The sequence below is a fragment of the Achroia grisella genome, unplaced genomic scaffold (genome assembly GCF_030625045.1).
Source record: "Achroia grisella isolate CSIRO2021 unplaced genomic scaffold, CSIRO_AGI_Agris_v1 utg1063, whole genome shotgun sequence".
Taxonomy (NCBI): Eukaryota; Metazoa; Arthropoda; class Insecta; order Lepidoptera; family Pyralidae; genus Achroia; species Achroia grisella.
In genome coordinates, this window is record NW_026712567.1 from 1200105 (window position 1) to 1222111 (window position 22007).

General features: G+C 33.3%; 2 protein-coding genes across 2 annotated transcripts; one reads left to right on the forward strand and one right to left on the reverse strand.

Moving 5' to 3' along the window:
- Positions 1-3963: 3963 nt before the first annotated feature.
- Positions 3964-5158, reverse strand: LOC131840796 (large ribosomal subunit protein mL49). Its single transcript, XM_059188997.1, has 2 exons — positions 5018-5158; positions 3964-4492 (listed from the first exon to the last, which is right to left on the reverse strand). The coding sequence occupies exons 1-2, from the start codon at positions 5132-5134 to the stop codon at positions 4025-4027; spliced, it is 585 nt and encodes a 194-aa protein (XP_059044980.1). The 5' UTR covers positions 5135-5158; the 3' UTR covers positions 3964-4024.
- An 89-nt stretch (positions 5159-5247) lies between these two features.
- On the forward strand, positions 5248-21974 carry LOC131840786 (uncharacterized). Its single transcript, XM_059188987.1, has 10 exons — positions 5248-5354; positions 5915-9509; positions 10225-10294; positions 12322-12525; positions 13032-13179; positions 13734-13911; positions 14844-14984; positions 15695-15846; positions 16016-17738; positions 18093-21974. Exons 2-10 carry the CDS (start codon positions 6210-6212, stop codon positions 18849-18851), a joined length of 6675 nt encoding a protein of 2224 aa, XP_059044970.1. The 5' UTR covers positions 5248-5354; positions 5915-6209; the 3' UTR covers positions 18852-21974.
- Positions 21975-22007: the final 33 nt, after the last annotated feature.

A 22007-nucleotide genomic window follows, 5' to 3' on the forward strand; every position in this document is an offset into this window, starting at 1 on the left:
TATTAAAAAATACACACAACCCCAAATTTTCACCCTTATTTTTTAATATCGATTTTAATTTATATGGTAAAAAAAATGTTTTCGGGGTCAGCTAGTGTTTATATGTTTGTCGTTGTTGGCTTATTCCAAAAGCGGGTTTACTTACATTAATTTAGTTTTCACAGAGTATAGCGATGTAGATAAGTATTGCACTTATTTGGTATTTGTTTTTCAATTCGTTCACATTAATAGTTACATAAAGCTATTGCTATTCGGAAAACCACTCTAACGAACAAGCCAATTTCGCTACATATCAATATAGTCATAATAGGTCATAAGTGCTCAAATAGGATTCGATTACTTTTTATTTTTGTTTACTGTCGTAATTTGTGTGTATCGAATACTAATATTATCTTTCTTTCGTTATTTCTTTCTTTCTTTAATAAGTATAAAATAAATAATATTATACTTATGGTCAAACTGCTCGATGCAGATTATGTTCACAGGGCGGCTTAAAATGGAAAGCGACATGGGCGGCCAAGAGATATCTGCGACAAGTTTATATATATTGCTTTTTGCGACAGTACTTTATTGCAAAACAATTCTTTTTTAAAAATTTTGCTGTAAAATATATACATACCTTATATTTTCTTTATGCAAATTAAAAGAATTTCAAAATCAATGTTATAACATACCTAAATATTAACTTAGAGTTTGGCTTGAATATTGTAACCTAAGTTTATGTTGTAGGGTGCAGACTAGGCAGTGAAATTATAGGATAAAGATCACGACTTTGGGGGAAATCAGATTGTTAGTATGTGGACTGACGATATTATTGGTAGGAATGTACCATGTCAGGTTGACCTTCACGGGGTTCCCCATGGAAACCATCGTGATAAATTCTTAGTGATTTGGTGAATGGGCCAACTGACCTGACCTCATGCTCATCTTATCATCCTCCACTGGTGACCCGCCAGCGTAAACCGTTTGCGAAAGGGGGGTCACCGATCAGTTATCATGGGTAGAAAAAAAAATCACGGGTATCACATGATAACGTAATGTCCGTATTGCTACTTATATAATATATAAGCGACGGTCACTGCTTACGTTCAAAAGGGTCAGTTTGTTTGTCATAGCATTTACATTAAAGAGTGGACTATATCTATAGAGAGCTCTCCTGGAAAACTGAGGATCACGTTATGTTACGTCATCAATGGCGGACGCTAATTATTTAACGAGAAATTCTTCTGGAGACTATCTGGATAAAGTCCTTGTGAATTCGCCTCAAGGAGCCATCTGACCTGATCTTCATTCATTACTTTTTATTCTCCATTCACACATTCTGCAATATGATATGTCGTATTAATCTTATCTTAATAATATTATAAACGCGGAAGTTTGTGAGTATGAATGTTTGTTACTTTTTGAACGGATTTTGTTGTAACTTTACAGTGATATAACTTATAGGCACATCAGAATTACCTACACATAAAAAGTAGGTCTCTATTCGGTTATATCATTTAAGGTATCTGGGCAAACGCTATAGGCGTCTATCCTGAAGCGTTTCTGGTGTTTTGTTTTATAATAATTGCTATATATGTAATTAAGAACTCTAGTTTCGTATTGATCTGGTATTTATTACCTACGTCATAATGATAGTTGATTTAACAATAAAATATAATAATTAACAATTAAAAAAAACATTTATGACAATAATGTTAGGTCAAGGTATTCTTCAAAAGATGCATATCTAATTATTTTTTGTTAATACTATAACTTATTGTATACATAACAACAAAGGTACGTTACTACGTACGTAAGTAAAATATCTACTAATACGCTACTGTTTTTATAACTGAAATTGAAAACAAGTTGATTGATGTAAAGTTTTCGTTTACACCACAGTAGTGGTAATAAAGTGGTAATGATCGCCTATTTACATGAACAACACCAAGAACATATATCCTCGGTATAAAGACCCTGGTAGGTACCCCACATGTATTGTCATTCTTCCATACAATGTAAATTAACTGCCATATCTCACCATTCAACCGAAACACAGCTTACAAAACAAGCTTCATGTCGGCTTAAATAACTGAGTCAGAGCTACCAGAACAGACAACTTTGTGCAAAGTCTATTACCTACGATAAAACTGAATTCTCTTTTTCTATAGCAACATAAAACAATATTTGAAAGTAATTAAGAATTCAGTTCACTTGATAGATCAGTACTAATTATTCAAAAACGAAGTCTAATTATATACATATAGAAAAATAATCCCTCTTTACCCTAGCAGTAGTATAAAACAGTACCTAGAAATAGATATTATATGTAGACATAAACTACAATGCCTAGAACGTACACGTGGCCGACTGAAAGCACTTAGCCTTGAAATTCATTATATATTATTACATATACATAGTAGGTACCCATGCTATGTACTTTATATCTACTATTAGCTGTAATATCTTACGTAATGCGCCCGTAAATGTTCAAACATTGAATTATTATTAGCGCATAGTCTCTCAATGTAGTAATTACTGGCTATTAACAATTACATAAGTATAAATAAGCTAGTTCATGTTAATCAACATTTTGATAATAAAACGTAACCTAAAAATTAATAAGTACTCTTTTGTCTTTAACTCAAACATACTGAAAACGCGGACCAGTGTGGTATATTTCAACACAACTCGCTTTTGATATAGAAAAGTTGTTTTGAACAAAGAAGCGATCCAAGTCGAAAATATATCGCTCAGCGGCAGAGGCCCAGCGAACTCGGGCGGATGTTATATAGCTACATAGATAAAACCTTCCGCCGTCGACAGCGCCCCTAGTGGCGTCTGAACAAAACAAACTTCATGCCGCGTACACCCTGTCTAACAGGTTTCGACAGCCAAATATTTATTTATATAAAATATACATTAAATTTTCATTGAATTCTTATAAATCATTAAATATACATTTTTTTAGTAAATCGCAATGATTATTTACCTAAGGAATTGTAATTGAAATATAAAAAATTAATATTTGGACAAACAAAACCATACGAATGGGATTTTTATGAAAAGATTCCACTTTTAAAGACATGAATGTTATCAATTTGGATGGAACTTATAACATATTAACTTAGAATATTTATATTATTTCATACAAATGTTTTTTTAATGTTAACATTAAGAAAACACTTGTATATGTAAGATCTAATTTTTTTTAATTATTGTAAATTTATTACTTTATTTATTTTCTATATCTGATACCATAAGGAGTATTAATAAAATTAAATAAATTTCCTAATCAAGTACTGAAATGGACTTATAATGTATAACGTCTATTATTATGAAGTACCAAATTGGCACTATTTTAATAATAGTTGTTATTATTAAATATAACTATTCTTTAACACCTTAAACTGCCATGTATCCACCACATTACAGTCGACTAACGAGCTATGCTATTCTGAATAAATAAACTAATATCTAGCAAATTTTGGAGTGAGCGGGAATCACAGACTTTTCTTTAGTTCGTGCTATCTAATGACATAATAGACCACGCTAAACCCAGCTGACTATTTTATATCTCTTAGTATTTATATTTAATATATAGATAAAACTATGATTTGATGTGAAATAACTGGATTCTTTTTTTCATGATTGCAAGGGTATTACTCCTCAATTCACCAGATGTAGCTGACTTTTACTAGCTTACTAACATCACAGATACTTAACCACTTTAGAGGTTTTGGATTAGGATAAACTTGGTCTCCTAGATCTGTTCCTGGTTTGCGACCCATAAGAAGTATCAAACAATGCTACAAGATATTTTCGCTTTTGTAAAATTTTATATGAATTATTAGACTAGACTAGACTGTACTATTAGGCAAATGTAGTAACTATAATACATTTATTACTATATTTATATTTAATTATGAAATTATAAAAACACTATTATTACATTTATATCAAATAATACAACAGTTCCATATAATAATGATTTTATTACAACAAACTACATTTTTATTATAAAATATCTAAAAGTAACAATTTAAAATCCTTTAGAATACGCCCAACCTTTAATATCATTGACATAGTCTTTTTTTATCTCAATGAACCTTCCCATTTCATGGACTCTAGTTTGAATATGCTTGTTGTACTTATTTTTCAAATAACTTTTTATTTCATCATTTAAAAGCCATATGTCTCCATCTATTCTTTTTATAATTGAAATTTTACGCATACCACGGTAAGATATATCGAGATGTATAGGTAAATTATGGTTTTTATTTCTAGGAATAAAATATGGAAGATTCCTAGATTCTTCTTTGGGAGGTATATATCCCGAGGGGTAATTATCCTTTGGAGATATTGCCGGAATTGTCTCAAAAGGCATAAGCCTTTCAACATAAGCCCATTCTTGTGGCTTTTTAATAATTTCGTAATCGTATTGTTCCTTCACTCTTCTGACAAACGGTGAATGTGCATAATTAGAGTACTTTTTAGAAGTCGATATTACCTGCAATAAATTAAATTGGTTAAACAAAATAAAACATGAAGTATTTTATAAAATTCTACTTAATTAACTATACCTACACATAATATACAGCCTTAGTTGTAAAATGTACACCAAGGTAAAAACTAGGTGGTACTCATTAAAACTGAACTCTTTTCACCAAAAAAAATTAGTAATACATTGTAAACTTTTCAAAGTAAACAATCAGCGTTGGCAAAATACATTACTCATAGAACTCATACTTAATTAAACAGTAAGAACAGTGTAAAATAAACAATATATCATCACTTATTAATATTTTAATTTCTCTACTAATTATAAAAACTGTAACAATTACATTATACTAAACATTAAATAATATATGTAAAGAAAAAAATATAAAAAAGGATTAGTAATATAACTGAAAATATAAAAAAAATTACATCGACTGAACTTGTTATGCAGGGTGTATAACCATAGTTCTGTCACATGTCGTGGTCAAAGCGACATTATAAGACGACTCAAGTGAAAATACAAATAAATAATTACCGATAGTGATTCCGGGGTTGATTTTATATTTAAATCAATCACATTGTTCAAGATTTGCCCAGTTTTTCCGCCAAAAAGTCGCGCAAACGCGCACCGTGACCGCAACACCGTCGCCATTTTGAATAGCGAATAGAGCGAATTGCTACAAGAGCAATAAGAACTATATTATTCGTTTCGAAGGAAACATTATGGCGGACGCCTGCAGACATTTGGGCTTTTCAAAAATCATTTTCTAAGTTTAATCGCGTGTTTATATTGAACTTTTTCGCATATTATGGTGCATTGTGTGTGTAAATAACTGTTTAATGTGATTTTTGGAGGTTTCATTGGATAAATAGTGAGTATTTTGTGTGGACATAGCGGAGGTGCGCCACGGCTAGGGAAATGATTTGGTGCTTTCGTTCGACGCACACGCATTCGGTCAGCTGTAGGTGGCGTTAGGTGTCACTCCACTACTCGAAAATATCAAAACACTGGGGTTTTCATGAGTTTTCCGGCGCGATTTTCTTAGCGAACATGCATGTAAACAACTTTTTCTGTTCACTTTTAACGTAAATGTTATTTACAAATGGCTTAAATGTCGCCTAATGTATTCAAAAAAGGTAAATTATTGTTCAATTTGACTGTAAAGTTGTGTATAATCGCGCATTGGCTTTTGTTTACTACATTTTATAGAGTCATTTTATATCTGAACCATGCCGAATTTATTAATAAATAACTGTTAAATTATATGTAGTTTGCATTTGATATGTAAATTTATGAGAATATACTGTTATTACTATATTATTTCATACAAAAATTAAAGGATATTCTTCTCCACAAATTGATATCCACTAGCACTGATAATTGTTATACAAATTATTGCATTAAAGTTTGTTTTCATTTTTTGGTTTTCAGGTTCAAATGGCATATTTTATAGAACTGTTATGGCTCAATGTAGGACTATCACAGAAATCAAGGAGTCAATAATTTTAAAGTTAAATTGTTATATTATAATAGTACAGAATAGTTGCTGTGAACGAAGCAATACAGATAGTTTACAAGACACAGTGAGAGTAAGCAATCTGTACGAGCTGAATACTGAAACAAATAGAAACCGATTACTTGTACATCATCTAACAGAAGACACGCTGATCAACAGTTTTTACCTAATGTCGGATGAACGGGAACGTCTCCACTCATTTATTCCAACATGAAAACCAAACAGACCAAGGAGGAGTCTGATAAGAGCCTCGATGAAGAGTTAGTAGTAGAACCCAAGACTCGAGCTCGCAAGAAAGCTTCCGATGTTACAGAAGAAGACAAAACTAAATCTACCCAAGATGAACCCAAAACATCTAAAGAACTTAAGAAGCCTATTACCAAGCCCAAGACTCTAGTTAAGAAGAGACCGCTCGGTATAAGAAAAACACTGCGCAGTAAAAAAGCTATAGTTGCAAAAAATGCAGTAAAGACAATTATCAAACAGGCAGTGAGGCGTGGTAGAAAACCAGCTATTAAGATTGAACCTGACAATTCTCAAAACAAGGAAACCGTCCCACTAATACCTGTCTCTGAAATTAAGAAAGAGCCAGTTGATGATACGACACCAAGCTCTAGATCTTCTAGTCCTAAAACAGCTGGTCGAAGACAGAGGCTGAGTTCTGATATGATCATGATGAAATCTGTACTTGCAGATACACCTAGCACTTTGGTGCTTGGTCCACGAACAAGTCCCTATTCCATGAGGTCAGAAAGAAGTAACAGTCCTTTACTCTCTGAAGGTAAAAATTTACGTAGTGGGAAACCAAGAAAAGTTAAAACTAACTTGTTGAATGAAGTTGTTATGAAAGAGCAGAAAAAGCGGCGTCGCTTGCTCTCTGATTCAAAAACAGCTGAAGTTCTAGAATCCTCTGAAGACTGCAAGAAATTAAAAAGAGGACGGTCATGTTCCCGGGATGGTAGTGAAATCTCAAAATGCTCAGATATCACAGAGTCTGATGTCAGCCTGAATGAACAACTTAATGACACAGATAGTAAGGAGCTCAACAAAAAATTAGATAAATCCAAGACTGATCTAGATATAGATATTGAAAATAATGTACAGATCTCGACACCTGAAAAAGTGCCTTCTCTTAATGTTGACTCCAACATAGCTGAATCCAAACCAGATCCAGAGCCTAGTTCTAATATAAATAGAAAAAGTAAAGGAAAAAGTATGAGCTTAAAAAGAAGTACATCCTTAGACTCTGATAACAATAATAGTAATAGATTAAAAATAGAAAATTCATTGGATATTGAAGACAAATTATTAATAAAGACTGATACATTTTTTGAAGCTCGTAGTAGTATACTCAATAGTATGTCCGAAACATTTAATTCAAAAGAAGTGACCAAAAATATGAGGAAAGCAAGGAGAGGTAGAAAAGCAGCTGCTACAACACAACCAACACCAAGCCTTGTGGCTAAAACATGTACCACCAATACAGTAACTAGTGACTCAACAGAGGATAAACAAGAAACACTTGAAACATTATCAAAGGAGATTGATGATCTCATTAATAATCTGGACCAAAATATAGACCGTGACCATGAGATGGCTAATATTACTGAAAATACAGATCAATTGCAAACAAAGACAGTTTCCAAATTTTACTCTTTGTCAAAGCCTTTAGGTGATAATAATAGTATTGCAACTTCTGATACACCTATTAAGGATAAAGAAACAAGTACATCATTAACAAATGAAAGTACACCTTCTAAGACTGATGATAGTGAAAATATAAGGCTTCATTATGAAGAAGATTCTGTTGATAAGACAAATAGTGGCTCCAAAAATGAAATTGCATACAAATGCAATGTAGCCAGTATAGATAAGCTTATGGACAGATTAAAAGAATTTGAAGAATTTGATAAGAGACGTCAGAGACAAGAATCTGAATCTAAATCAAGTGATAGTAAAGCCATGATGGTTACTAGTGATGTTGTATTGATTCCTAAATCAGGCGCTGAAATTAAACCACTGAAAGACATACAATCGGTGAGATCACCAGAGAAAACTATTGAAAAGGAGAATGTTTTAAGTTGCTTTGAAAATAATTCTGCAATTTCAATTGTTAAAAGAGATCAAGCAAGAAAGTCCATCGATGTTGATCTACCTAATTCGGTAACATTAATTAAAAGGAACAGTGTGAGTGCCCGCAAAGAATCAACAAGTTCGAACCACTCAAAAGAATCTGATGCCAAGAGTATATTTGATTCTTTAGGAAAAGATGTAACATTGACTGAAATAAGAAAGTCAGTAGATAAATCATCACCTCCCACACAAATAGATTTACCACAGTTTGCTACTTTACTACCTAATAACCCTACTCAGACTTTGGCGGGTGTTGTGTTAGACCCTAATCAAGTATCTCTCACACCTCGTGTGGTCACTGAGCCGAAAATAAGTAGCGATTTGAAAATCATTCCTAAACGAAAAGCTTCACTGGATGTATTGTCAAGAAAATCTTCAGAATCAGCAAATGAAGTTCATGAAGAAGTGATGGCTACGTTAGAAAAGATTAAATCACCATCGCAACAAATGAAATCACCGCCACATCAAATTAAATCTCCGCTAAATCCAATTAAATCTCCACCACATCATATTAAATCTCCAGTCACTTCCATCACACCCTCCCCAGTGGCTGCGAAATCAGAGGAAATGCCACTAATAGAAACAGAAGCGCTTCCTCCACCACCAGAAAGTGACAAAATTATTTCTAATGAATCTTCACTGACCACTGAATTAGATATAGATAACACAAAACTAATTAATAATACTGCTTTAGTTAAAAGTTCTGATGGAGAATATATTAAAAGCAGTGGTACTTCTGCAAAAGTAAAAACAGAAGATGATACCATTAAACCATCTACACAACCTGATGGTCCTAGTGACACCATTGATGAAATGGCAATCATTGAAAAATGTGAAGAAAAAAGTGATACTGAAAAAGAAAAAACAGAAGCAGTAGTTGATAATAAATCTGTTGGTAGTGAGAACAAACCCTCTGAAGCTCAGGGTGTGGCCAAGCGGCTTAAAAGTCCAGGTAGACCAAGTAAGTCTGCTCGTAATTCAATTGAGTGTTTACCTGGTCCAAGTAGTGTCTTACATGAAACCCCTGAAAGTCAAAAAAGAAAGGAGAATGTATTGAGGACACTAGGCTTGTTAACACATAAAGCAGCAAAAGAAGCTAAAATAGAAAAATTAAAAGAGAAACAACGCATTTATGGCTCTAACCTTGGTGGTATGATGTCCAATAAAGGTAAAACCAGTAAATCAACATCAGGTGACTACACTGGAACTTTAAAAACTGTTATAAAACTTAATAGAAATACTGGAGATAAGAAAAAATACAGGAGCTCTTTGAAGATGACATTCCAGAAGAGTAAAAATAGATCTGGAAAGACAGCGCCCGAAGGTGCAGAAACAGCTGATGATGATGGCGCCTATTACACCATCGAAAAGCGGGAGGTGAGATATTTTTTTAATTTCCTCTTTTTAATGGCCTATGGGTTTAAATGTGTGAACTTTTATTTATATATTTGCTACGACAATGAGCCCATTTATCAATCTACATTAAAATCTGTTTAATTATTTAAAATTGATTAAGTAAAGAATGTCCAATATTTTTTACATACTTACACTGTAAAATTGGCAGTAATAAGTAAACTATTATATTATAATGTTTATTTTATTAGTTATTATTTTATTTTTCATAATTGAAGTGCAATCATGGGTGTTTTGAAATAGTTCGTAAAATACAGGACCAAAAAAATTGTATAGGTTTAGTCAAAACTAATAATATTATGAAGTACATGACTCATCTAATTGGTAAACCAAAACTACTGAATATACTAAAACTAATTTTTGTTTATTAAATGTTTTCTATAGCTACTATTAAAAGTACTTTTACAAATGCATCCTCTATAGAAATTTACATAGAAAATCTGTTAATTTGTGTATAATTATAAGTAATAATTGTGAACTAAAGATTTAATATAAAAAAGAGATTTCCCTTTTTGGTTCATTCACTTGATTATCCATTAAACATTTTATTATATCTTTTCATACTAAAACACAATTGAATCTTTACAGACATCAATTATTCATTAAACACGTCCTTTTTACAAAAGAATTTCAATGAATTCCAAGAATTAATAAATGGTATTATTTGATTTGTCCGCAGGGCGGCGTGGGTGCAACAACAGATGGTGGGCACAGAAAATCACATTACAGTAATCGTCTTAACAACCATGGTGTGTGGACATATGCACTCACCCATAACTTTACTGTGCGCAAATATAGTATATATTAGTATTAGTTTTTGAAAACTTAAATTCTGTTTCCATTTTGTTTAAATCATGTAATAAATACGTTGTTTAAGATTTTTAGTTGTCTATATATAAATATATAATATTTGCGCATAGTTACTCCAAAAACACTTCCAATTTTGTGCTGTCACTTATATTTAGCTGTAACTGAGTGAAATTTTTGTAAATACTCAAGATCATTAAGATTATTAACTTCATTAATTTATTTTAAAAGAGTCTGATATCTCATGCTTTGAGTTTCACCACTCAATAATACATACTGCATAGATGATAAGAAATTACATTAACTTAAAAAAAAACGGAAATGGTTAGTCCATTTCCGTTTTTTTTTAAGTTAATGTTTTAAAGCTTTAACTGTAACCTCCATTTTCCATTCTCAATTTTATAAGTAATTTATTTATTATTATAATGTAAAATTTATACACATTCAGAATTACTATTACCTAAGGGAATTCTAAATGACAGCACAAAATTAGTGTTTAATTATATACGCAAAGAAAGTATATTTATATAAACAAAAAATCAATATCACTTTTATATTAGATTTTTAATACGGTATAAAACGTACCGTTTTACCTACAGTTTTACTTTTTTTATATATATTATTTTATATCTTATATATATTTATTTACTTTCTTTCGTTATAATTTTGTATTCTGGTTGGTAAATTAGTCATATTAAGCAGACTCAATTTCGCACAATCTCACCTAAAGGTCTATTTTATGATTTGTAAAATTCATTACAGCTTATATGGAGATAGGAATTTGAGTTCTAATGTTGAGAATTAGGGCTTAAATTCCTGGCTGCATATAAGCTTTAATAAATTATGCTTTATAGTCCAATCTGAATACATAAAAAAATCACAAATTAATTAGTACTAATTTACAATAACTTGAACTTAATATGACGGGTAAAGGTTACCACACTAGCACATAACAGAACAGAGGGTAATTATTGTAAAGAGCAAATTCTAATTATTATGCATGGAGCTAGCTATTTCCTTTCTGTATTCTATACAGACTATAACAGAAAAGATTTACAAATTTAATGTCATTTTATTACTAGCAGTGTTACTACTATTACATATAATATAATATAAAAAGCCACTTGAAGCATTGAAAATAGTAAATATCTTTTATACAAACTGTTCCATCACTTAAGAACCAGATTTAGTATAAAGTATACAATATTATGTATATTTAAATCCATTTTTATTGGGGTAAGAATTTAATGAATACTTGTTTCAATTTGTTTGATTTCAGATTATCATTTTCTTTCCTTTATAAGATATAAATTTTCTCTCTCAATGTCTATTTTAAACACTATTAATAAAGTGCTTTCGTATACTGCAAGCGTATGCCAAATCAGACAACAAAAGCACAAGTCTACCAATGTTTTAATTTTATACTATTTCTCGCTATTCGATGAACATAATTACCTTCTATCTCTTATTCTAAAACATTAATCAAAACTATAAAAAAGATTAAAGCATGACTTCTGTATATGCATGACTAAAATTAAATTTTAAAGAAAATTAATGAACATATTTTTCACTATGAAAGCTCTACTTACAAACAGTGCGCACAAAAATTCAACCCGGTGTACCCTGCAGCGCGAATTTGATTTTGATTGGCTACTGTGTACAATGTACTTTAACTAATTGATGGAAATAAAAAAATTGTTATTATCTCAATAAAATATATTTTTAATTAAAATACTGTAGAGAACTTTTCCAATCTATATTGAACAATTTCATACCTTATCAGTAATTTAAAACATAGTGATATGTTTAAACTATATAATATTACAATATCAAAATATTTTAATATATTTCTACATTACATAGAAAGTATGTAAGAAGTTGATAGATTCTGTATTAAAATGTTAAAATTTAATTTCTTTGTAATATGCTGCATGTATGTCCATATTTCGTAATGAGTGTTTTTCCACAGACACAGAAACAGTCCCAGAGCCTGTAGAAGCCAAAGAGACCTTGAACCTAGTTATTCCCGAGAAGGCATCATCATTTAGCATCCACCCTGGGAGACTTTGTCAAGACCAGTGCTTCTATTGTGGAGGAAAATTCGGTCTCTTCGACACACCCTGCCATATTGCGCAAATGAAAAGTTCTGAGAGGCAGAAGAAAGTTCTAGACAGTAAGCATTTTAATTTCTAAAAACACTTAAGGTGAATTCGTATAAAAAGCTTATTATAATTGAAGAGTTTATAAATGATTATAATGATTATGTGGAAAAATGTGCTGATAATATACGAATGCACAAAAATGAGTGCGTAGCGGTTTCTATGATATTCATCTCCTTGTGCATTTACATAAAACAACATTTATTTTTTTAAATAAATGTTGTTTTATGTAAATGTAATATTTATGTAAAAATTTTTGCACATTCTTGTAATGAGTCTGCATTCCGAATAAGTGGTAGAATAAAAAATAGAACTATTGTATATTATAATGAAAATGTTTATATTAAGTTTATTTGTATAAAGATAATTTCCTATTTCTTAAAAATAAAATATCTCTTATTCAATAACCGACTAAATTTTATTCTGCGACAAAACAGGTTTGTACCCTGTGATTGCAAAAATAAATTAATACATTTTAAATACAACAGTCTCTATAAAGTATCTGTAATGTTATTTACAGATGAGGAGAAACTAACAATAGACAGTTGTCTATGCGACGCGTGCTACCGCCACGTGGACCGGCGCGCCAACTGCCCCTCGTACCGCAAGCGGCCCATGGTGAAGCAGCCCACAGACGTGTCCATGCTGCCCTCGCCGCCGTCCAACCCGTGAGATATTCTTTCTTGTACACTCTTGGACTAGTCAATATAAAAAGTAACTACGAACTCATTAATTTATTTATTTTGCAACACACTTGCTCGTAAAGTGGATCTAATTCCACCAGTTTCCGATATATAAAATAACTCAGTAAAAATGAACAAAATATAATATCATGATTTTTATTCTGTTTCCTCGCAAGTGTGTTGTAAAACGTCGTACGATATACGTGCGTATTTAACACACAGGGGTCAATTATGCCCTAGCACCGGCTCGGATGAAATTCCGCCTCATGTGTTATAACCATCATTACGCACTTATATCGTAATATTTATTCTAATATATCTAAAAAATCTGAAATAATCTAATCAAAAGAATCTACAACTGTATATTCTTAACTACATTACTATAGCTTACTTACAAAATGCGATTGGTAATATGTTTTATTTGAAGACTTCGACGAATTCTTGGCAAAATTTGTTACATGATCAAGTTAGAGCCGTCTTAATATACTGTGACTTTAAAACTCAACGTATTCTAACATTAGATAATTTAAACGGTATAGACAAAATGAGAAGATCCCGAGTCCGTCCCTGGAAGAGGAAAGCGAAGAGGACCCGCCCGCGCCGCCTCTGGCCAGCGGACGACCAGCCATCTGCCACACAGAGGGCTGCACAGCTACTGCCGATAACTTCATCAGACGCAAATGGCTCATCAAGATGAGGAGCAGTGTGAACAAAGTGGTGAGCACTTGTGTTACATATTAAAACTTCTTGACGAGTCTTTATTAATTACTATTTATCTTAGCTACAATACGTGATGATGAATGTTTTTTATGAATAATAATGGTATGATGCACCCGCCTGCGCTAACCGTTTACACGAGGCACCAGTGAGATGATAAGATGAACATGAGGTCAGGCCAGTTAGCCCATCGTGACAAATTCACTAGGAATTTATCATGATGGTTTCCAGGGGAACCGCGTGGAGGTCGATCTGACATGGTATTGTTGACCATATTTGCACAGTACCAACGGTTTTATCTATCTATGATCTTGTTCGTACACACTTTCTCTCATTCTTATCTTTCACTCACAGTTTATTGATACTTTTCTAGGAGTAAGCCTCTTTGATCTGATAAGATGCTGCCCTATCAATAAAAGTACATTGCTAATTTTACTTAATATTATAAACGCAGAAGTTTGTGAGTGTGGATGGATGGATGGATGTTTGTTTGTTTGTTACTCTTTCACGCTTATTTATTACTGAATGGATTTTAATGAAACCTTACAATAATATAGCTTCTACATCAGATACATAATCAATGCGGAAGTAACTTTGTCTGTCGCGCTTTCACACCAAAACTCTCTACTCTAGTCTAGACTCTGAGAAACTATATTAAGGGTTTGAAAGGGGAAATGAAATGTTGTAATATCATCACCAGCTAATAATAGCTAGAAACTTGAAAATTGTTTTTTAGATTGTTGATTAATATATATATGACATTCAAAGTTTGTAAATATTTTAACCTTAAAAAAATCATTAAATATTTTTTCTTTATTTGGTCAAGGTGACTATTCCACGCGGACGAAGTCGCGGGTACAGCTAGTAGGCTATAAATTTCATGAGGGTGGAGCGGCTAGTTGATTGTATATTAATAGTATAATATTGATCAGCTGAAGTTGGAGTGCGACTACCCCGGGCTGCACACGATCCCGCTGTGCAGCGTCCACCACCGCGCGCTGGCGCCGCTACAAGCCTGCGTGCTGTGCCGCAGGCGCATCACCAAGCATCACAACGTGCACTTCATACACCACGTATGTACACACACTACATCCACCACTAAACTCTGTTATTTTATCTCAGAGACTGATTTGATATTAACTATGTTGACTCATCAAACATCACAACATACACTTCATATACCACATATGTGTAACTCACTATATCCAGCTCTATACACTGTTTTTTTTATATCTCAGAAACAAATTTGACTTTACGTTTGTTGTCACACCAAGCATCACAACATACACTTCATACACCTTGTATATATACACACTAAATCTTCCACTAATACACTGTTTTATGTATCTCAGAGACTAAATAGGTATAAATTTAAAATTTTCAAATAATATTAGCACAAACAAACTCCACAACTTTGCTAAAGGTTTGGTGAGCCGATTGCAAGATATGGATATAAAAAAAATATTATGTGAGCTGTAGCGGGGTAGTTCTGTACCTGTGATGCAAATGTGTCGAAATTTTTTTTAGATGATTAGTTTAAAAAATATAATTTGGAAACTACGTAGAAAGCTGTTAACAGCTTTCTTCGTATTATTTCTGCGTAACGTTACCGTACTGTACCGTACTTCTACAGTACCGTCCTGGTACTGTAGAAGTTCAGGTATATAGTCTTGACTTAATTACTGGTTACCACGGCATGCCTAAATATTTAGTTTGTTTTATTGTTTTATATATATTAAATTGAAATTGCAAATGGACAGGATTTATAAAAATGTTCTTGCAGGGCTACACGGAACTGAACCCGTGGCTGCAAGAGGCCGGCATCCCGGTGCAGTTCACGGAACGACCGCTGCTGTGCAAGACTTGTCGCGGGTACTGCACGCTGCTGCAGCGCGGCGGACACAGCGAGCCGCACGCCAGGGGCTACCGCCGCAAGTACGTTATTTATTATATAGACGGCCTCGGTGGTCTAGCGCACCGCCTTACTTTCTGATGATCTCGGGTTCGATTCCTCAAAAGTATAACAAAATATTTACTTGCATACTTATATTTTTAAAAAAAGAACTGTTATACAAATCCTAAGTTCTGTGTCAAAATATTGCAGGTTACTCCAAATATACAACATAGAAGTACCGCCAGGATCTGATAATGAATTCGACGAATCTAGTATGCAAGAGGACTGTAATTCTAGCATCAGCAAGCAAAAGAAAAAGCAACGGACCAAATCGAAACAGAGAAAATCAACAGAACCAGAAAAGACAGGTGATAGTGAATCTTCGGAAAGGACTAGTCCTCACAATGAAGAATCTCTAGATAAAGATAAAATTAAGGAAGAGAGTAATGAAAGCCAGAAGTTAGATCAACCTATAGAAGAAGATATAGAAAGTCTTATTTCGTCTAACAAAATTTTAGTGCCTGGAGCTATCAAACAAAATACTGAACCTAATGCACATAGTGATGGTTCAGAATCAGAAACTGTGTTTGATATGGAGACGCCTTTACTCCCGTTAGATAAACAGACAGAATTACAATATCTTCTCCAAAGACAAAATAATCCTGCTCAGTTCTTACAAAAGACGCCAAATTTGACACAAAAGCAAAAGAATATTCTAAAATTACAGACAATGTCTGGTATCCAGAAGCCCGGTCAACAGCACAGGATAAATGATAAAAATGCTAAGAGAATTCATAAGTTAGGGAATATGGTCGCATATAAAGAGAAAATGACACAAAAAAGCAATGACATGGAAATATATGAATTTGACAAGTCCAGAGATGCCATTCTTAAAAATATTACACTAAACGATGAGTGCACTATTGAAAGTATACCAAATAGAAAACAGGCTGATATAAATACACTGAAAAATAAGTGGCAGTTGTCTGAAAGCTTCACTCAGGTTAAGAAAAATTTAAGTGAATTATCAAGAAAATTAGGTGGAGAGAAAGAAACAAAGAAAGTTACTGATGGCAAATACTCCAATCCTGTTAAAAGACTGGAAACAAACCCATCAATATCTGTTCGAGAATTGTTCCCAGGAGAAGAAGAAATGAACTTGCAGTGTAATATAGAATTCAGTAATGTTAAAGGTGTTACTCCTGAAGGATGGGAAAAATGCAATTCTTTGATTCAGTATGATGTAGAAACTAAGAAATTATGGAATGAATTGCAAAGACCTTATGGTAATCAGTCCAGTTTCTTACGCCACTTAATATTATTAGAAAAATATTTTAGAAGTGGGGACTTGGTGTTGACTCATAATGCGTCACCTCACGCCGCCAATTATAGTGACTCTGTGCAAAGTAGATTGCGTGCTTATGACAACATCAGCAATGATGCCCCCAGGCGCAGTGAGCCAGCCATTAGTTTACTGGAATACCGCAAGAAACCATCAATAAATGGTAAAAGCTTGCTCAAATCTAACCAGCATTCGGATACCGACAAAGATCCCAAGAAGTTCATGCCACCGCCAGGTATATTCCCCAAACCCAAAGCTGTAAAAAATAGTGACAAGACAAAATCCAAACCATTGCCTCCTGAGCTAATAGCTATTAATACTCCAAATGCTCAAGGTAGGAAAGCTATACAGAACGTTCTACATAACATACAACAGCTCGTAAAAGACGTATCGGCTTCTGACCCTACGGAAGTTGCTGCCGCGCCTCTACCGGGTCCCAAGTTCGATCAAGCCAAATTTGAGCCTGTTAAGGAGAAAAAGCAAGATGCACAAAACCCTAAAGAAAAGAAGGAAATCTCAAAAAGTGATACTCCAAAACGTCAAAAGACAACTAGCAAACCATGGAGACCAACACTGATGCCTATTACTCCCGTGAGTATACATTCATTGAATTCATATAATTTTACTGTAAACTGCATAAATACAGAATAAAAGCTCGACCATTAGCATTCTGGAAAGTGATCTTTTCATTTCGGTATTAGTATTCAGTCTGTATTAGTCCCACTGAAATAGAATTAATACAAATAATATTGTACTCATACAGTCACTCATCACCCAAAGATATTTTTGCTCATAGTGTTTTTATTCAACACTTGTAACTTTCTGGAATGAACACTGGTTTAAAAAGCTTTCATTCTGTGTATATGTGTTCAATATATTAAATAATATGAATATATTATTTAATATATTGAACACTTTATTATTTAATATTTTTACTCCTTACAGGAAAATATGGCTAAGATAGCACGCGAGCCGACACAGGTCGCCGTCGACGGCCGCAAACTTCACAGCCTCGTGCAAGTCATGTCCTCGGGAAAACGGTACCACATTACGCTTCAGGACTACAACAAGATGTGCATAATGAGGCGGGAGAAATTACAACAGTTACAGGACAGTGAGTCGAAGACGAAAAGGCAGTCCACTGAAGAGACTAGCGTGGTAACGGAAATCCAGCCCTCGGCCATACTCGGTAACGGTGGCACCGTCGTGCAGAACATTACCGAGGAAAAATCACAAGATAAACCAAAGGATATGCCCGAACTGAGTCAACTGAGCACAAACGCCGCAACGATACTCAAGAATGTCGGTTTGAAGAACATTACGATAGCACCCATCCCGCCGAAAACGGCGACAGTTACTTCGCAGACACCGCCAGCCCCTGTGGTGTCGTCTGCACTGTTAGTGACCGCGGCTGCCAGGCCGACTCCGTCAGGCCCCGGCCTGGCTCCCAGGCCGCTGATCTCAACCGGGGGCCCGGCCCCCAGACCGTTGCCTACAGCCCCAGGGTCCACGACCAGAGCCACCCCACCCGGAGCTGCCGCGAGGACCACACCGCCTGGTGTGGCCGAGGTGCCTTCTAACCTGCCCGTGTTGACTACACACATGATCATGCCCAAGATCCCGAAGTCGCTGACAGTGATCCCGCAGACGGTAGCCGTTGCGGCGAGTGGACCGCAAGCGACGACCGACGGAACGCGTCCATAACGACGCCTCATCTTCGTGGTCGTGTAGCGACGGCCTCACGTGACTACGCACCCGTAAACGGCCGTATGTTTCACTATATTTATTCCGAACTGTGGATGGATGCGTATTTTGCTGCCAATGGATGAATGCCCTTGGCAAATTTCCATACAGTTTTGTGAAAGAGATCGCATATTGGTCCTGCTGTGTAGTGTTAGTCACGTAACCCGAGACAATGAACTATTTAATCCCGTTTAAATTATTAATAAATCATATTTTCTTATTGCTTATGTTTAGTGATACTCGCCTCAGGTTGGGACGTTGTGATGTGACGCAATAAAGTGATTAAAAGTGATTCTGAGGTGTGATGCAATATGTTAAGTGAGATCACCGGTCAGCCTTAGTAACTATATACTGTGTATATACTAGTATAGGGAAGTTGGACATTTAAATGCGCTGTGAATAATGGTGACAAGGATTGTGTTAAATATATTATTCTCAAATTATAGGTTCTCTTTCTTTTATTTATGCAAATGATACGTTGGTATACATCATTGATTATTAAAATCAATTGAATAACTATTTTATTGATTTCATAAATGGAATAAGCAGTAAGGAAATTTTACATGAAGCTATGTATACATGAAAATGCTGATATTATAATTGCATTGTGATCTTTCTACTACTAGTGGTACAAGTAGTAACCCTTGTACTTATTATAGCATAGTTATTTATATATTTTAGCACTTACTGTTGACAGGGATATATTAGGGGTAGGTATAGATATACAAATTATCAGTAAAAATCTTTATGAGTGTGGGAAATAGAATTAACTTTATTGATATAAAAGGATGATAAAACTAGGCTACAGACGCTGTACAATTTTATTATCATAATATTATACAATAAAGCTAATCCATTTGGATTTATACAATGCCGAAGTATGTGCCACTGCATATAATTAGAATATTTCTAAAAAGCAATTTTGTGGCACTCTTTGAATATCATTAATAGCTTCATATAAAATAATAGTATTCAGGGTGTAAAGGAAGTGCTACCGAATACTACTTAGTGTAATTTCTTCAAATGGGTTTGCATTTGAAATAAACCCGATCTACATACACTTTACACTGCTTTTATGTCGCATTCAGTTTTCGGAAATATTTTCTAATAAGTAAATTTACTACTTTTAAATACATTTAATTTCGTAACACTTCATTGATGTATATTATAAAATAATTTCCTATAGGAGATGCTTATAATTGTACCTATTTTTTTAAATAACGATACTACTATAAAACACTGCTTTCTTTAAAGACGGAATTAAGAAAAGTAAATCACAAACACTATTGAGTCATGTGCCTAAATTTAACATGACAGTTTCATAAATTCTGTAAACCTTGTATATAAACCCTTGTGCCTTGGAAATAATGGTGCAGTGTGCCTATTGTCGCTAAATTCCTTTTTGTAATGATTCACAAGATGAAACCATGGAATGATAAGAAGTGCGTCTCTCTGTAGAGTATGTAATACAATTATTGCAGTTCCTCCAAATAGTTAATTTTGAAGTAGCCACTGAATTGATAAACTTCTATTTATCCATTATACTTGTTACATATTAATATATGTAACAATGAATTAATATTAATTGACAAAGTATCATACATATACAAATATATTCATACAAAATAACATATACAACTTTAGCAAATGTTCATGTTGTAACTCATAAAATTTTATATAATTACTCATCCATAAACTATAATAATAATCTGTAATTTTAACAGTTCTGGGTGTATTACAAATTGCTATAATCCTGTTATATTGCAACATATATAAAATAACACTATAATGACAATTCTCTTGCAACTCTGTCAGAAAAGAACCGAATAAGGCTTATTCCATTTAAATAAATTTGTTTAATACCATTAAATTATCTTAAATATTATGTTCAGTTACAAGCTAAATCTACAAAATTCTCTAGTCAGGTTATAAAATATGCATTTATAAATTATTGTAATGTGTTCATTAGTTAAAACACGATTGGCCCACTGTTACGTACCTCGTATCATTTGCGTGAACATAGACAAATCACTGTATTGTATAGAGTTGTATAGCATAAAGTATAGTTTGAATATCACTGGAGCATATTTTTCCACTGTTGTAATTTAAGATATCATATGAAATACACATGATCATAGTATGTATACATATATATATATATATATATATAAACCACTAATCTTTTAAAAATGTTGCCTCGTTATATCTTAATACCTACTGGTTTTTCAGTTAGGCAGATACTTGACATATGTAACAAATTTTAAGTCTATTTCAATAACATTTATTTATATCCATATTGCTTAAATGAGATACACACACATACGAATAATTAAGTCATTTCTATAATAGCATTGTTTCTAATTACATAATGAATAATTAAAAGTATATAAAAATATTAAAGTAGAGCCAAATAAAATAACTAATTGATTTACAAAGTTCATCAAAATTACAATGGTGATTAAAATTGTGCCTAACAATGGAGTATAACTTATAATACATGTTATATAACGTAAACATATTAAAATAACAAACACTATATAATGACAACTTACTCAAACCACTACTATACGGAAAGTTCTTACAGTTTATATTTCATAAATATCATGGTTGATTACATATTATATATATATTGTTGAGAATTACTAGTATTTTATTTTGGTCCAATTATATAGATTATGGTCCAATGTTACGATTAATAATGTACAGAAAATTTATATTCCTTATGGCGATGCTATTACTAAATCATGAAATAATGAATGTACTGCCCTAAACAGAACTGCATTCTATTCGCAATACGAAGGGCATCGCCCTAAGGAATCCTTTTGAATGTTATAATACTTACTAGTACCTATTTTAATATTTGGAAGTTCCATTATGAATTGTTTTTTGGTTCGCCTATTGTCGGAGTGAAGTTGTGCTCACAGTTTTTGAACAAATTGTAATCCCTCAATAACCGGATGTTTTAATTTCTTCCAAAGATAGTGTGTTAGTTTACAATTATTAATTTTTAGTTTATATTCGGCGCAACGGCCACTACGTGCCGGACGTATGAATTGTGTAATAAACATATCCTTATCTCCAGAATATTGTGTTTTCTTAACATTATTTGCAAGTCTC

What these genes read in the sequence shown, in the direction of transcription:
- LOC131840796 (XM_059188997.1), bottom strand. Translation starts at nt 5,134, where the DNA reads ATGGCGACGGTGTTGCGGTCACGGTGCGCGTTTGCGCGACTTTTTGGC. An exon ending in CAACCCCGGAATCACTATCG is followed by an intron (nt 4,493 to 5,017) that starts GTAATTATTTAT and finishes AATTTATTGCAG; the next exon opens with GTAATATCGACTTCTAAAAA.
- LOC131840786 (XM_059188987.1), top strand. Translation starts at nt 6,210, where the DNA reads ATGAAAACCAAACAGACCAAGGAGGAGTCTGATAAGAGCCTCGATGAA. An exon ending in ACGTGCACTTCATACACCAC is followed by an intron (nt 14,985 to 15,694) that starts GTATGTACACAC and finishes ATGTTCTTGCAG; the next exon opens with GGCTACACGGAACTGAACCC. An exon ending in GCCAGGGGCTACCGCCGCAA is followed by an intron (nt 15,847 to 16,015) that starts GTACGTTATTTA and finishes AAAATATTGCAG; the next exon opens with GTTACTCCAAATATACAACA.